The following is a 17582-nucleotide window of genomic DNA, read 5'->3' on the forward strand; positions in this document are numbered from 1 at the left end:
AGTTGGAACAGAAGTTTTTGCAAGGGTCAGTGTTGAAAAATTACCCATGCATATATTTTGTCAAAAAGCTATATTTTAAAAAAAGATTATTGTTAGAGCAAAGCAGAACATGACATAGCAATGGCACAGAGGTCCAGCCAAACAGTATAAAAAGAACCAAGACTTTATCCAAGATCATATATCCACCAAGAGGCAAAGCCAGGGTTTGAAACCAGGTCTACAAGTCAGCAACACATATAGTTGCTCTGCAAAAATCATAGCAGAGCTAGTAAGAGAACTGAGGCCTATAACCCCATAAATTAGTCAATACTTTCTCTATGTGACCATGCCTTTTCTCTTAAGAGACCTTCCTTAATAGTATATTAACAACAGTTGAGGAGACTTACCATGTTCATCAATGAAAACATGCATAGCATCTACAGGTATCTCATCTTGTAGAGATGTCTCAGGTCCACTTATAACTTGCAAGACAGAACTATCTTGCTGGGAAGTAACCCGGTAGATTATTTGTCTTTGTCTATTGCCCTGGAAACTTGATATACACAAAAAATTAAAACTATCATTAGGAACTTCATTGATAAACACATATCCACACACAAATATGCATACACACAAACACATACACCAGTAATAACAACAAACGAATGTCATGGTAAGTCAGATAGAATATTAGGATTCATATTTTGTGAGCTCTTTATTTAGAAAAAAATAAAAATGAGTAAATTGTCCTTACAGAGTAGTAATCTTGGCAGGTTCAGTAAGCACAGGACTAGCACTAGTATGGTCTTGGCTCTGTACATCTGCTTTTCCTTGTTTGGAAATATGCTCACTTTGTTTTTCACTTTCCATGATTTCTTCCTTTTTTTCCATAAGGTGGTTATCTGAAAAATATTCCTTTCAGTGTTAAGAAAGAGAATTTGAATATATCTTGGGTAAAGCCCAAGGATGGAAAAAGTAGACTTGTAGGATAGAAAAGTAGAATGTTCAACAAATAAAATCAGATTTGAAGTCTCAGTTTGTACACTCTCCTGATAAACTAGGATAAAAGAGAGACAGAGAGAGAGAAAGAGAGAGAGAGAGAGAGAAAGAGAGAGAGACTGGGTATCTGTTCTCAATAATCTTAGAATTCAGATGAAGAGACAAAGCAGTAATATTGAAACTTAAACAATTTAAGAAATAAAAATTCACCACACTAACACAATGCCTTTATTCCACCAGAGATCCTGTTTATGCAACATCATTATTCAAAATGTCATAATGATCAAGTCGAAAAAGCAGTAAATTTTGAGTTAAAGGCTCTGTTACTTATTGCTTCTATGGCTTGCACTCAATCTATAACTGCTCAGTCTCAGTTTCCTAAGCTATAAAATGGAAATAATATTATCTGCCTTTTTATATATTGTGAGGAAAAAATGGGGATAATATATATGAAAATACTAAAAAAAAACTTAAAGCTCTAAAGCATATAAATCTAAAATATTCCTATTAGTTAATGAGCTGATGATGTTCTGTCACACCAGAACACATAAACTACACTAAATTATCTTTAGTGCCTCATTTTTAATTATTTAAATATCAGAATTTGAGAGATAGAAGAGAACTATATCTCTTCTAGTCTATCTAGTCCAATGCATACACAAAAAGAAGTTTCCTAAAACTTAGTTGCAAAGTGATTATTCAGCTTTTGCCTGAAGACCTCTAAGGCATGAGAACAGTTGTCTTTCTAGGCATAGGATTCTATTTTTGAATAGTTATAATTATTTAGAAGTTTTTTCCTAATATCCTCTATAAGTTTTGCCTTTTTACAATTTCCATTCATTCCTTTGGGGTTCTGCCCTCAAGGCCCAAAAGAACAAGTATAGTAAGTATCTTTTCTATATGACATCCCTACAGATACTTAAAACCCATTATCATGTCCTCCTAGAACTTTTTTCATACAAATTAATTCCAGTTCATTTAACAGACCTCATACGACAGAGACTCACAGTTCTTGACCATTTTTGTAGACTTTAGATACTCTCCTTCTTAGCAATAGTCCTTCTTAAACCAGAACTGAAATCTGAAGAACAGATGAAGTCTGAACAAGATAGAAAAAAGTAGGACTATCTCCTCATCAAACCTGGAAACTATTTCTCTTTTAATGTTCCCAAAAGCACATTAGGGCAGCTAAGTAGCATGGGGATACAGTAGCAGGCCTGGAGCTAAGACGACTTGAACTCAAATCCAGCTTCAGACACTTACTAGTTGTGTGACTCTGGACAAATCACTTCACTCTGCTTTCGTTCCTCATTTGTAAAATGAATTGGAAAAAGGAAATGGCAAACAACTCTAGTGTCTCTGCCAATGAAACACCAAATGAGGTTCTAAAAAATCCACTAGGACTAAAATGACTCAACAAGAAGAAAGAACACATTAGCTTTCCTTATTAACTTCAACACATTGCTGAATTAATTAGTTGATTTATTATAAACACATCTTAGCGAAAATAACTTTCTCTCTCAAGTAGAATACTTACTTTAAAGAGATTATATATTTAGTATTTTAAGTACTTTTAAAAATGTCAGAGTCATATGTCTCATTTGTTCTAGGCCATGTTCTAGAAAGTGGAATGTGCTGTCCATATATCAATAATAAATCCTATGTAGAGAGAGACTTTTAATAACTGGTGCTTTATATCAGTTATGTGGGGTATTTTGATATGAAATTTAAAGTGGCTTTTTAAGTACATAAACCAAAGTCACTTTCCTAAGATTTACACTGAAGTTCTATGAAGAAGGTAGCACAAATAGATTTCTTGGCAGAGAAGGGAAGAAAAAGAAGAAAGGAGAAAGTGTATGAGTATGAGCTTGCCACTTGACCATTCTATAGAATTGCTGGGTCTTTACATTCATCATTCATAAGACCTGTGATTATAGATGGTAGATATAAACCAGCAAGTTGTCTGAGCTCTTCCCAGTTTCCTTCAGGAAAAAAAAAGTAAATCATGCCTCTTAAAGAATTCTAGAGTGACAAAATCCACAAAAAGATGGAATGAAACAATTTTCCAGATCAAGATATCTTGGAAGGACTTCAGAAAAGATCTGTTACACTTGGCTAAAAGGGAAGTACAGTGGCTCACAGGGCCAGTGGCTCAACTGACCAGCTGTGAAGCTTCCAGTCCCAGTTCAGAAGGCAAATTGCCAGTCCAGATCCTAGGTCATAATAAACACAGTTACATTAGGCAAATTTAGTGTACTGAGCAACCTGTCAGATTCAGAAATTCCACTGCAGAAAGCCAGTAAGCAGGCCCTTGGCCCCTAGTGCAAGAAGTTTGGAACAGTGCCACCTGTACTGCTGCAAAAGAAGCTAGGGATAACCTTTCCTGTGCCCTAGGAGCAGAGATCAACTTTAAAAAATGAGCAAAATACAAAAAAGATCCCTGATTATAGAAAAGTACTTAGGTGATAGGGAAGATCAAAATATATACTAAGAAAACTTCAACAGAGTCAAGATAACTATATTTAATACCGTATATTTAATATAATTGACCTATATCAGATTGCTTATAGAGGAGCAAGGAGGGAAAGGAAGGGAAAAAATTGGAACTCACAATATTATAAAAGTGAATATTGAAAATTATCTTTAAATGGAATTGAAAAAATAGAATATTTTTAAGTAGGAAAAATAGAACTGAATAAGTGGGAAGAAAATCCACTGAAGAAAGCAACTTTTTTAAAAAAAATTAAATTAGTCAAATGAAATTGGTGGATTCTTTCAATGACTATTTTTGTTTAAGGAAAACTAAAGTAAAATAAATAGTCATTGAAAGAATCCACCAATCACCTCCTGAAAGATCCCAAAATGAAAAGTTTAAGGAATATTGTAACTAAATTCCAGAACTATCAGATCAGGGAGAAGATACTGCAAGCAGCCAGAAAGAAACAATTCAAATATCAAGCAGCCACAGTCAGGATTACCTAGGATTCAGCAGCTTCCTCATTAAAGTATCTGAGGGTTTAGAATATGATATTATGCAAGGCAAAGGAGCTTGGATTACAAGCTATCACCCAGCAGAATTAAGCATAATTTTTTCAGGGGAATTCAATTCAATGAAATAGGAGAATTTCAAACTTTCCTGAAGAAAAGACCAAAGCTGAATTGAAAATTTTATCTTCAGAAACAAGACTCAAGAGAAGGTAAACAGTAAAGAAAAAAAATTACATGGTAATCAATAAAATTAAATTGTTTATATCCCTACATGCAAAGATGATACTAGTAACTCTTAAGAACTATATCTCTATTAAAATTGTTTGAAGGAGTATACTTAGGCAAAGGATGTGGGTATAAGAGGTTTTTCCCATGATGATAAAACAAATCAATTAAGGAGTGAAACAGGATTGTGCTAAGAGAAGAGAAAAGGGGGAGCCAGAATGATTTAAATTATATCAGATGAAGAGACATGAGAAATCTACTACACTAGAGGGAAAGAAGAAAATTCTTTGAACCTTACTCTCAATAGATTCAGCTAAAAGAGGGAATAACAAAATTAAGTATGCAAATAGAATTTTAGAAACTTTAGCCATTATAAGCCTCTGGAGAAAATATTGAATTGGGATAGAAAGAAATTTTCCATTTTCTCAATGGTACAAGGCACCTACAAAAAATTGGCATGTATTAGGGCATAAAAACCTCACAATTAAACTGAAAAGGCAGAAATATTAAATGCATCCTTTGAAGATCATATTGCAATAAAAATTACATGTAATAAAAGGACATGGAAACATAGATTAAAAATCAATCAGAAATGAAATAATCCAATCCTAAAGAATAAGTGGGTCAAACAACAAATACTAGAAAAAATCAATAATTTCATTGAAGAGAATGACAATAATGAAACAATGTATCAAAATTTATTGGATGCAGACAGAGAAGTACTTAAGCCTTAGGATATTTTAAAATTGAGCAAGTAGAAGCTAATGACGCTTTGAGAAATCAAGAATCAGTCAAATAAAGGCAAAATAATTTTTTAAAATAGCAAACATTATTTGTAATGGGAATAAGTTAGAAGTCTTCCTAATAAGATTAGGAATGAAGCAGGTTTGCCCATCATTACCACTATTATTCACTGTTATGCTAGAAATGTTAGTTTTAGCAATCAGAGAAGAAAAAGAAATTGAAGGAATTAGATTAGGCAATGAAGAAACAAAATTGTCACTCTTTGAAGATGATATGATAGCATACTTAAGAGAATTCTAGAGAATCAACTAAAATACCATTTGAAATAGTTAACAACTTTAACAATGTTTCAGGATATCAAATAAGTCTCTTTCTCTAATATATATATATACATATATATATATATATATATATATATATATATATACATATACACACATACATGAATTCAGGAAGAGGAGGGATGTATAATGAGACTGGAAAGGTATATTGAAGGCAACTTATGATGGACTTTAAATATGAACCAAAGAAGTTTACATTTAATCTTAGAAACAATAGGAAGCTATTAGATTTTTTTTTGAAGTGTTTTTGAAGTGATTGGAAGTTAGATGATGCAGTGGACATAATGCTAAGCATCAGATTAAGAAATTGACTTCCCAAGTTCAAATTTGGCCTCACTTAGTAGCTGTTTTATCCTGGGCAAGTTCTTTAAACTTTTTTGCATTAATGTCCTCATCTGTAAGATGAGTTAGAGAAAAAAAAATGGCTTTCTATTCCATTATCTTTGTCAAGGAAAAAACCCAAAAGCAATCACAAGTTCAAATATGAATGAAATGACTAACAACAACAAAGTGACATGGACAGATATATACTTAAGGAAAATACTTTTGACATCTCTGTTGGGGATTGCTTGGGTAGAGAATTAGTTGAGGCAAGGAGATCAATTAGAAATCTGTAATAATTCTGATACTGGGATGATCTGGTTTAAATAAAATAAGAAGGTAGCTGTGTGAATTTTGAGGAAGGCACATATGCAAAATCTACTATGAAAGTAGAAACAATAATATTTGGCAATTTATTACTTAAGTGATGTGATGGTGAATGAAAATTCGAAGATATCCTATTCATTTTCCATGACCTATTGCTCTACTGTTCTTCAGCCAATCACAAAGATGGTCATCCCTGGGTCTTATCATTATCCACAAGTATAACACCTCTACATTCAAGAATTCTGGAATCCCCTTGTCTGAACATAATCTATTGGTTTTTCATCTCTCTCTGCTTTCCCCTACGTAACCCTATACTATCTCTGCATATGTTATTCTCTTCCACATATTCCTCAATCCCATGACACTGGTCTCCTGGCTATTTTGCAAATAAGTCACTCTATCTCTTAGCTTTAAGTAATTTCTTTGGCGACCTTCTGTAGCTGGAATGCTCCAACTCCCATCTCTGCTTACTGGTTTCTCTGGTTTCCTTTAAGTCCCAACTGAAATCTCATCTTTTATAGGAAATCTTTCCCATTTTCTAGTAATTCTGATGCTTTTTCTCCATTGATTATATAGCTTGTTTGAATATATTTGTCTTCTCTCTAATTAAATTATGAGCCCCCTGAAGACAAAGACTGCCTTTTGCTTCTTTTTGTATCTGTGATATTTAGCAAAATGTCTGTAATGTAGTAGATGCTTAATAAATATTAATTGATTGAAAACACTGAAGTTCCTTTCAAGATGTCTCATTGGGAAAGCCCAGTGAACTGGGTTTAAGTTCTTGACCAGTTACTTCCCAGTGGTGGGTAAATCAGACTTCCTTTATTGCATACTTTCAATGTGTTGATGACTTAGATTTATCTCCAAATGTCACTTTGACTAGAGAATGATTATTTGTCTTAGCTTTTCTATGACAATAAATATCCTCAAAATATTCTTGCAAATACCCATTAGAATCAGCCCAACATAAAAAGTTTAGATTTCATCTGCCACTTTTTTGAGTTTAATACTTCTTTTCAAATAATACTTTGACAAAATGCAATGATAAATAGAAAAAGATCAATACCATATAAAAAGTCATAATCCTAAATATACAAGTGAAGTAAATATAAATTTACAACACATATATGAACCCCTACTCAATGTGCTTGTAGCACTGTCTCACTGGGTGTTAATAAAAATATTTCAACTTCTTCATGACTCAGAATCTGCAAGTTCAGCACATTTGCTCTTCTGGAACATGGCTTTTCATATCCCTAAAACCTAAAACAATCAGAACTGAGCAAGAGAAAATAAATAGAAGTAAATTCCTTGACAACAAAGAAAGTTTAGGTTTTAGCTTGTGTATCCTGAATACAAATGATGGTGCCTTACACATAACTCACACTTTCTAATAAATGTTTGTTTTATATGAATGAAAATTTCAGATGAATTTGGCAATATGAAGTACAGTATAGTCTTTTTTCCAGGGATGTTTATTGTCATCATTTTCTCCAGAATTTTGTTGATGCAAAGAAAGAACTAATGAAATTTTTGGAACCTAATAAGCACAATTTGACCCATTTCCCTTCCTAAGAACATGTTTCCTTTCTGCTCTCATTCTAACCTTTTTTTTTTCATTTTGGATATATATATATATATATATTCAAATACATATATACACACATGTATATAAATACAAAATGGAATTTATGGGACAAAATAACTGAAAGCTTTATCAGGAAAAAGTCTAGCACACTCAAATTATGAAATTGAGTTTATGAAATTATTAATAGTAATTGTTCCAAATTAAATGTCTAGCTTTCAGGACACTAGCCCCAACTAAAAGAAGAATCCAGTAAAGAAGATCTTGAAAACCTAGAGGAATTAGCTTCCTAATCAGTGGAGAAACCAAAACCCCCAGAAGTTTGTAGGCCATCAAAAGGCTATAAATATCCTGTCTACATGAAACAGACATCAAAGGTTCTTGGACATGTGGAGATGCAGTCACTAACCCAAGGGAGCGGCACTGTTGTAAGACTAGGAAGAACTGCAAAGGTGGATTTGGCCAGGGAATATCTAAGTCATCCTATGCAAAGAATGAAATTCACTGAAAACTTCTTTCACAAGAAGTTTTTTTTTTTTTTTTTTTTTTTTTTTTTGGTGTCATCTGGGACTCTAGTCTGCTTCTGCTCCAAGTCTTTCTCCAGCTTTTTAATTCTATACTCACTTTTTCTCATTCACTAATTCATCATCTTGATCCCCTTTGAGATGCCACTTGGGTCAGCTACCCAAACTGATCCTGTTGCCTCAGTCTTGCCATGGATCTAACCAGTTGTGATTTTGATCCTTCTTCCTGCTTCTCATGTAAAACACTCTCTTTCAACTATTTCACAAGTCTTTGTACCTTCATTGATCTGTTTCAACCCAACCTCCCAAGAAAAATGCAGCAGCAATTGAATTCTATTAGAAATGATTAAAGAAAATGAGGGAGGGGCAGTTTTGCAGGTATAGAGACAGGGCCAACCTGATTATAATAGAGAAGTTAAGAAAAACACTCTAATGCTGGAATGATACTAAATAATTTTTTGGAATTTCTTAGGATAAATGTAAAGAGCAGAAGAAGTTGGACTAGATGACCTCTCTGATCCCTTTCAATTTCTGGATTCTATTATACTAGGATTGACCAGCATCTTAGTCAAGGCTTCAATGTCTTCTAGGCATCTAAAAATCACTTCAGAATTTGGAAAGGATTTAAAGATAATCTAGTCCAATTCCTTAATTGTATAGAATTGGAAGTTGGGGGTCCAGTAGATTAGCTTGTCCATTTGTCAAGTGAATTCATGATCTCTTCCTTATAAAAGATCCATAATGTGATTTGTGATACTTTTGTAAGTGGTGAACAGATTCCTAATCTCATAAAGGAAACCACAGGAAAATAGAATCAACATTATATTTATAGTAGATTTTTATAAAACACATTTGCTCTTCAAATGAAAAAATATCTGTTTATCATTTTCCATCTTTAGGAATGTCTCCTTGAAAGTGCTCTTATAACAAATATTAATAATATATGTACCAGAATTTTATAAAAAAAAATTTTCCCTCACCCAAGATTAGCCCCAATATCATTAAAATAACAAAGTAACTGAAAGGTCAGCATTTAAAAAAACACCCAGATATATTTCATCATTCAAATATTAGAAACTTTCATTATAAATCTTAATAGCAAAAGGTTTCAGAATGCCCATGTCTTATTTAGCAAATTTTCACTGGGAAGAGGCAAGTAGTAAACAATCTATCTCCTTGCCATCTTTAAATCTAAACAAAGCTAAACATGACTCATACCTCCAATGATTCCTTTTTCTTTGATCAGCTCTGTTGTAATGCTGGATGGATTCGATGCCATCACCTTGGAAGTATTAATAGATTCCAACAGGGAGACAAATTCTAGAAAATTGGATTCATTTGGAATTTGTCCTTCCTTAGCCTCCAGGTCAGATTTAGATGTTGGCAATGTCTTCTCCTTATCACTTGGCAGTTCTGTGGAAGTTTTACTTAACAGGACATCTGTCCCACTATCCACACTGAGGACACGAGCATGTCTTTTCTCATGGGCTGTTTTACAAGATGATGGATCAAGACTGTCCTGCCCTTCCTTGTCCACTTCCATTTTACAGGCCAGATTAGATGCCATCAGAGGAGTTGTTTCTGAATTACCATTTGGGGTATCATTGCATTCCTTTGCTACATTGTCCAGCTCTCCAGATTCATAGCCAGAGCATGGATTAGAAGAAATGTCCACCATTAATCTCTCTGGAGTCTTTTCTCTTTCACTGACTTCTGGACAAGCATTATTTCCACCATCTTCTGACAATTCAAAGGTGATCACAGGAATTCTGATCTGCTCATTGTTTTGAGGATGGGTTACACCTGTGACAGGTGGGTAAGCATCTGACCTTGTTCCCATTTTCTCAGTGCCAATAACCTTCAGATGCAGGGAACTTTCTAATTCACTCATAGAGTTTGGAGTACTGCTCATTGTGATAACTATTTTAATGGGTTCGTGTAGACTCAGAGGGTCTCCAGGGAGAGAACTATCAACAAGAGTGATAGCAACCTCACTGTCTGAACAGTCAGCTTCCTCATTTAGGGACTGATCTGCTTGACAGGAACTGTTCACTGGCTCTTCCTCTGCCTGTTTGCTGATGACGGTGTTACATTGAGGACAGCTACTGCTCAGGCTGTCCTGGGGGGATCTGCTTTGTAATTGTTCTCTTTGGGAACCCTTTGGGTGGCTGAAAGGCTCTGTGATTAGCACTGAATTCTCACTACCCCAGGGCTGGAGAGCAGTACCAGTTCCTAGTACATCACATTGAGATAAAGAGAGATGTGGCAACTTTTTCATCACATCTTTACCCACCAAAACATCTTCTGATCTATGGTGATGAGGAGGCTGTACCTTTTCTCCTTTTTCTCTTATTTCATTATTGATCGCTGTTTCCATGGTAACTGGTTTCATTGATATTGCTGCTGTAGTCACAGTATCTGACACGTTTGCTGTAGAGACAGGTAAATTTTCTGTCTTGATACATGGTGAGGTAGATGATACTGGTGCTACAGGCTGATCTTCTGATAAAATGACACCTGGAATAAAAAAAATCATGTTAACTAGCAGAAAGAATCTACTGAAAAATCACTGAAATGTATAATATTCCATTGCATCAAATGTTAACAAAAAGTAAAAATAGAACAGCAACATAGCCAGGTAGGAGCTTCAAATGGAGGAAAGAAAAGGCTGTATTATGAAACTGTTTTGCAATTATATCCTTTTTTTATATTTCATTCCAGACATTCAATTTTGTACCTTATGGCACTTGGTTTTTGTTTCATGACTGAATCTGAAGGAGAATAATTATGACTTGCACATTTTTATAAATGCTTCATAGAACATAAAAAGCACTTTCACATATGCTAACAAACACATTTTTGTTACTGATAAAAACTGTCTAAAACCAAACTTATACCTTTCCTCCTGAAGCCAGTTTGTTTTTCTGCTGAATAGAGAATTCTATGACTATAAATGGTGTTATCATTCTCCTAATTTCTCAAGTATAAATCCTAAATTTCTTCATTGATTTCCATCTCTTTCGCTACACACTTTAGGTTCTTCCTTCATTATATTTACCAGATTTTTTTTTCTTTTGCTTCTTTCCCCTTTACTATGAGTTCAATTGAAATAAATAATAATAAAAAAATGAACAGCGAACAAGGCATAATTTTTTTTTGCCAGTCATGGAGTCAGCAATACCTAAATTCATGTTTTGCTGTATAACCATAGGAAACTTATTAACCACTCTGTGAACTAAGAACAGTTATACTTTCCACATGGCAGGAATATGGTGCTCCCATGATCTTGAAAATCTATGTAAAATTTTTTGGCTCTCCCTTCCTACAAGAGAAAAAGTCTGAATTTTTTTTTTATTTTATGGGATACTCGCAGTACCTCGATATAAAATTTGGTTAAGTATTACGCAATACTGTGCCTTTTTTTCATTTCTGAATTTCTAAATCTTTTATGGTTTGCCTGATAGTTTTCATATGTCATCTGCAAAACTCCCAAAAAATTCCCATTTAATTTGTTATGATGACTTGTGTTATATTGAACCACGATTGCGAGTTATGAGGTAGAAGGGATAACTACAAATCTTTACAACTCTAAATTATTTGTGAATTGACAATATGAATCAGTTGATTCACTTATAATTCTTTATACTTATTAAATCACATTTGATAAAATCAACAACAAAAACTCAAGAGACAGGCTTTAAAACCTTAAAAAGTTAACAAATCACATAAATTATGTAATTACATACATCTTATATCTTATATGAACTTCAAAATAACCCTGGAAACTGCTACAGGAATTATTTCTCTTTTAGAGATGGAGAAACTGACTCTCAGTGAGGTTAAATCTCTTGCTCATAATCATTTGGCTAATGGTAGAAATTAGATTTGTACCCAAATTTCCTGATTCCACGGTCAGCACTCTACTATTCTATATTTTATCTATATTTATATTTTATTCAATATTTTAGTATTCTATATTATAGGCAAGGTGCTTTCCTAGGTATTGAATTTCAGTCAATAAAAAAATGAAAAGTCATCTAACTAGACTCATTATCTCTAGGCTATCTCTCTTAGAATTTATCCTGCACCCTGATTCCAGATTAAGATTTTGGAATTAATCTTAAAAGTTATTCCATCATATCTCTCTCCTGAAAAACCCCTTCAGTGTCACCCTATGGCCTATAAAGTCCATACTCCATAATTTAGCATTTAAAGTCCTCCATAATTTTGTCCCAGTCTTTATTTTCAGTATTCTCTCCCACTACTCCTCTAAATATGTTCTCTACCATAGCCAAACTGCTCTTCTGAGGTTTCCACCTTCTCCAGATGTATTGTTCTTTTTATAGTTTTGAGCATGTTATTTATGGAATTTATTTTCCTCATTACTTCTCTGTCACCTGCTGCAATCTACTTCTGTCATTAAAACTTTCCTGCATCACAAATTCAACCTCTCTTTCTCTCCCTCCCTCTTCTTTCCTTCCTCTCTTCTTCTCTCCCCTCCACCCTCTCACTCTCTCCTATTCCTTTCTCCCTCTTCCACTTCTCTCCTCCATTTCTAAGTCATTTATTATTTGTAGGATATTACTTAGAATTTACATGTATTGGATATTATAATCAGTTTTTATATCACCAACTAGCTTGTAATTAGTAAACAAACATTTGCTAAGGACTTATAATGTGTCACATACTATTCTGGGTGCTGAGCACAGTAAGAAGAGGAAATTCTCTTAATCTTTTCTGATTTTAAATACCTAGAGGACAAAGACTGAATTTTATTATTATTATTTTTGTCAGCTACTCATCTATTTCTGATACTACACTCTCGATGTGAGGGGGAAGTACCTTAGAAATACATTTTGAGCAAGATATGGGATGATGTTATAAGTGTTGTTTGGCAGCATATTAGGTGCTTTACAAATATTATCTCATTTGATTATCATGGGTACTGACTGCTATCATTATCCTATTTTTACTGGTGAGAAAATGAAGCAGACAGTAGTTAAAAGGACTGTTAAGAGCCACAGGGCATTGTAAAGGTCTGAAGGCATATTTAAGATGAGGTTTTCCTGATAGCAAGTTCAGTGCTCTATCTACTGCACCAGCTAGCTGTCCCCAAGTTAATTATTATTAAATGCTTTTCGTTATTATTAATAATAATTAATAGAAAGTTGTCTACTTGTTGGCTTGACTTGTTGAGGTAAGCAAAATCTGAGACAAAATACAACAATTATAGGACATAATCTTATCTAATTGACTAATGAAAGAAAGGACAGAAAATATCTCTCCCCCCCCCAACACACGATAAAAGTTCTGTGGTTTAAATCTTATGGGATGAATACCCAGAAGTCATCCCAAAATCACTGAGAATGCAAGATCATTATGAAAAGCCAATATGGGTGCAGAAACTAGAGGTCCTTCTAAACTAGTCCCAACCTGTCTTCTCTTCTATATACTTTAATGATGGCCCAGTGCAACTGGTCTAAACAGTGATTAGTGACGGTGAAACTCTGCCATTGTCTTTTAAGTACCACCTTCAAACATTACTCTATACCATAACTGAAGCCAGATCATTTCATTTATTCACTTAAACATTTATTAAGCAACCTTCTACCTGTAGAGCATGGTCCTAGGTGCTACCAGGGAAATTTAGATTTTAAATAAAGTTTGGTTCCTAGCCTAATGAAGGTTACAGTACAGAAGCTGGCTAAAACACAAAAATGGATAATTGAAATGTAAAGTATTTCATGAAAAGTGCATTAAACTGTGGAGGACTTTATAGTGACATATATCTACTATGTCTCAGAAGAGAGGTGTTGAACAATAAATGCAAAATGAGACTATGTTTATTTGTTTTGCTTTATTGTTTTTTTTAATAAAGAAGTGTTCTAATTGGGGATAAAATAGACACCTGATACTGATGTAAAAAAGTGGCATTAGTAAAATATTCTTTAAAAAGAAAAGTGAATTAGCACTTTGTTTTTCACCTTTGTATGTGAGAGCCAGACTTAACCTAGGAAATGGGATTTGAATTGTTCTTTAAAGAATGGACAAAAATTCCCTAAGTATAGAGGAGCAAAGCAGATACTTCAAGCATGAGGAACGGCATGAAAAAGCATGGATGTGGGAAAGTTCATGAAGGCATTTAGGCAGGCTCTAGACTCATGTTCTTTACTACCCTGCCAGAGCAACTTTGTCCCCACAGGGGCACTCTCTTCTTTCATCCCTCTTCAGAATTTCTCAACTCTTGAGCTATAATGAAATTAGTTACAGCTATTGCTATTGGAAAAAAGTATGTCAATCTACTCCTCTAGTGCTACTCACTAAAATTGTAACTTTCAAACAGAAATACCCCTCCCTGGCCATCAAACCCCAATAAATGTTGTTTCTAATTATTAGAACATAAGTTTTTTAAGAACAGATACAGCTTTGTTTTGCTATTGGATCCTTAGCGCTTTGCACATAGAAAATACTTCATAAATGCTCATTTATACTATTTATTCACTAAGAATCTCTAACTAAACAGTACAATTAAGTACTAACCGCTGCCTTTCAATAATTTTCTTTTCTTTTCAATTCTTTTCAATTTTAGATCATCCCCAGAGGTGCATTTTGTGGAATCTACTCTAGTAAGTCATGGAACTGTGCTAAGACCACTGTAAATTAATAAATTTAATCTCAACAGGACCTTTGGTGCTTCAAGTTAATTATTTTATTCCCCCCAATTGATTCTCTGTCACTTTTTTTAACAGTACAACAAGTCTATAATCTCAAGCCTCCAATGCCACTTCCATCCTCCACTCTTTTTGTAGATGACTTCATCTTCTGCTTTCTAGATAAAATGTTCTTTCCTCCTATTTTTTAAAAAATGTCCAATATTTTAAATTGATAAATAAATTTAAAAAACTTTATAAAGTGCTTAGCAGCACTATCAAAGCACTGGGGATGCAGAGACCTGCTTTCAAGGAATATATGTTTTTTCAAGAGAGATATAGATAAATATAAAATGTATGCATGATAATTCATGGTTATTTTGGGGAGAGTGTTTGAAGGGGAAAGTCCTATTAGTTGAAGGAATCAGGAAACGCCTCATACAGAAGATAGAACTTGGACTGAGTCCCAAAGGAACCAAGGGATTTTAAAAGATAGAAGTAAAACAAGAGTACATTTCAGGTATGGAGAATAGCTGATGCAAAGGCCTTGGAGTTAGGAGATGGAGTATCATATATGAACAACATCAGAAAGGTCAGTTTGCCTAGACATTATCAACACATATTAAAATATGTGGGCCCTAGTCCTCCAGCAGTTGTGTCTCATAAGCATCTGGCTCAGCCCAGAAGGGGATCCACTCCTATAGCAGAGATCTTGTTCCCTGGGGAAAGCAAATCTGGGAAAGCAATATAATGATTCATCTGACACTGATGTCACATCCTACAATGAGCTTACAAAAACAGAACACAGCATGTCCAAGAGGGTAAATCCTCTCCCCTCTTTGAATTCTGCTTCTCTCATCTCTGGATCCCACCTTCTCTAACTCCTAGTCTTTGCCACCTGATCAACTGAGAAGTACATCACAGAATTGGAAAGAAGGATCATGGCAGGAAATTTGGTTATTTTAATGTCTTAATACTATGATGGATGACAATTTATTTACAGAAAAAATACAAACATTGTCTATGTTGTCATTTGAGGCTCTCAAACTCAGACCCGACCTTCCTTCCTAATTTATCACACACGAGTCTCCCTGCGAGTAATCTTCTTTCTAATGTTAACTGAAATGTTAACTGATTCATTGGTTGCTACCAAACAAGCAAGCAAGAAATATGTTAAGGAGCAACCATATGCCAAACATTGTACTACCTACTGGAGATAGGAAGACAAAAATAAAAGTTTTGCATTGAAGGGGCTGACATTCTAAAGAGGAACAATATGTACACCCATAAGTACACATGAGGCAAATGCAAAATTATTTGGGAAGAGAGGCATATCATTCTCTTTGCCTTGAAGTCTCTCCCATTTCATCCAAATCATGTCCTTCATGCAAACTTTGCTTTAGTTCCAACTCTTCTGTGAATACTTTCCTTACTACCCTAGTTTTTTTTTCTTGCTTTCAAAGTCATAGCACTCATTTGACATTTTTACCATATGTGAAGCTTCTTGATTGTTGACTAATTTTTACATTTAGTTTATCTTCCCCAAGAGATTCCAATCTCTTTTAAATCAGCTTCTATGTTATGTCATTTCCTTTTTCTAACAGGTAGCACAGTGTCTTCAAGAAATCAATAAACAAGCATTTATCAAGTGTCTATCAGAATTATATACTATAAATATTTTTTGTCAGGCATGGTTCTAGTCCTGGAAATAAAATACCAAGAAATTTCTTAACCTTAAGAAATTTATTTTCTATCAAGGAAGACAATAGGTACATAAACATGAAACACATACAAGAGCATTATAAAGTAATTTGGGGAAAGAGGAAGGCACTGACAGCTAGGAAGATCAGGATTGATTTCATATATGTATTTGTGAACAGTTATGAGGAACATAAGTTATCTTAAGAGGCTGAGAAATGGGAGTATATTCTAGGCATTAGGGATAGACTGTATACAAGTAGAGGAAAAGAATATGGAATATGGAAAGAATATCAAAAGGTTAATTTGGCTGGACCATAGAGTGTGCAAAGGGGAGAGAAAGGTAATAAAGTTGAAAATGTTGACTTGGACCAACTAGTAAAAAAGCTTTAAAAATTACACAAAGGAGATTATAATCTTATAATCAATAGGAAACTCTTGGAATTGAATATCAGGATGGAAGGAAGGAATAAAAGAGAGAAGGAAGGAAAGAATTCTTATTTTAAATGGCCATCAATTAGGAGGCTACTACAATTGTCTAGGTAACAGATAATAAAGAAAGGAAACAGGGGGGCTTTGTGAATTCAGAAAAAGGGGGATGTGAGAAATGAAGTAGAGGTAAAAATAGCAAAATCTGACAATTAACCAAATATGTGACATGAAGGAGAGGGATGAGTCAAGGACAGCACTAAAGTCATGAACTTGACTAACTGAAAAGGTACTATTATTATCCTTGATAGAAAAAGGGAAGTCTGGAAATTGGCAATGGGTTTTGGGGGAAAATGTGAATTTTTTTTAGATATAAATCTGAAGTGCCTATGGGATATTCAATATGAAATATCCAAAAGTCAATTGGAGTTGCAAGACTGAATTTCAGCAGAGAGATTAGGAACACACACAACACATATGTACACACTCACACATGCACACATAGATATTTGAGAATCATATAAAAGGAGATAATAGCAAAATCTGTGGAAGTTGATGAAATAAAACAATAAGAGAATATATAGAAAGAATAGAACAAGACTCAGAAAAGAGTATTGCACATGGTGGGGGATAGATAAATGTCTATTGATTTGTCTTTTATTATATGCTGCTTTGTGACGCTTCTTGAATTATTTCTTTGTACAAATAATTGCTTCAAAAGTTCTTAGTGGTCATGTCATTTTACAACTCCTCCATTCATTTTTAGATGAAA

The 17582-nt window shown here is 34.1% G+C and overlaps 1 protein-coding gene across 4 annotated transcripts in view; it reads right to left on the minus strand.

Moving 5' to 3' along the window:
• PCNX2 (pecanex 2) overlaps positions 1–17582 on the minus strand; it is a 357972-nt gene that overhangs the window by 308730 nt on the left and 31660 nt on the right. For all 4 annotated transcript variants that reach the window (XM_031966919.1, XM_031966916.1, XM_031966917.1 and 1 more), the window contains exons 5-7: positions 9252–10550; positions 734–881; positions 387–532 (exon numbers count right to left, since the gene is read on the minus strand). In XM_031966919.1, the coding sequence (XP_031822779.1) occupies positions 387–532; positions 734–881; positions 9252–10550 (1593 nt within the window). The remainder of the gene's footprint in view (positions 1–386; positions 533–733; positions 882–9251; positions 10551–17582) is intronic.

This window comes from Sarcophilus harrisii, chromosome 4 (assembly GCF_902635505.1).
Source record: "Sarcophilus harrisii chromosome 4, mSarHar1.11, whole genome shotgun sequence".
NCBI classification, from domain to species: Eukaryota; Metazoa; Chordata; class Mammalia; order Dasyuromorphia; family Dasyuridae; genus Sarcophilus; species Sarcophilus harrisii.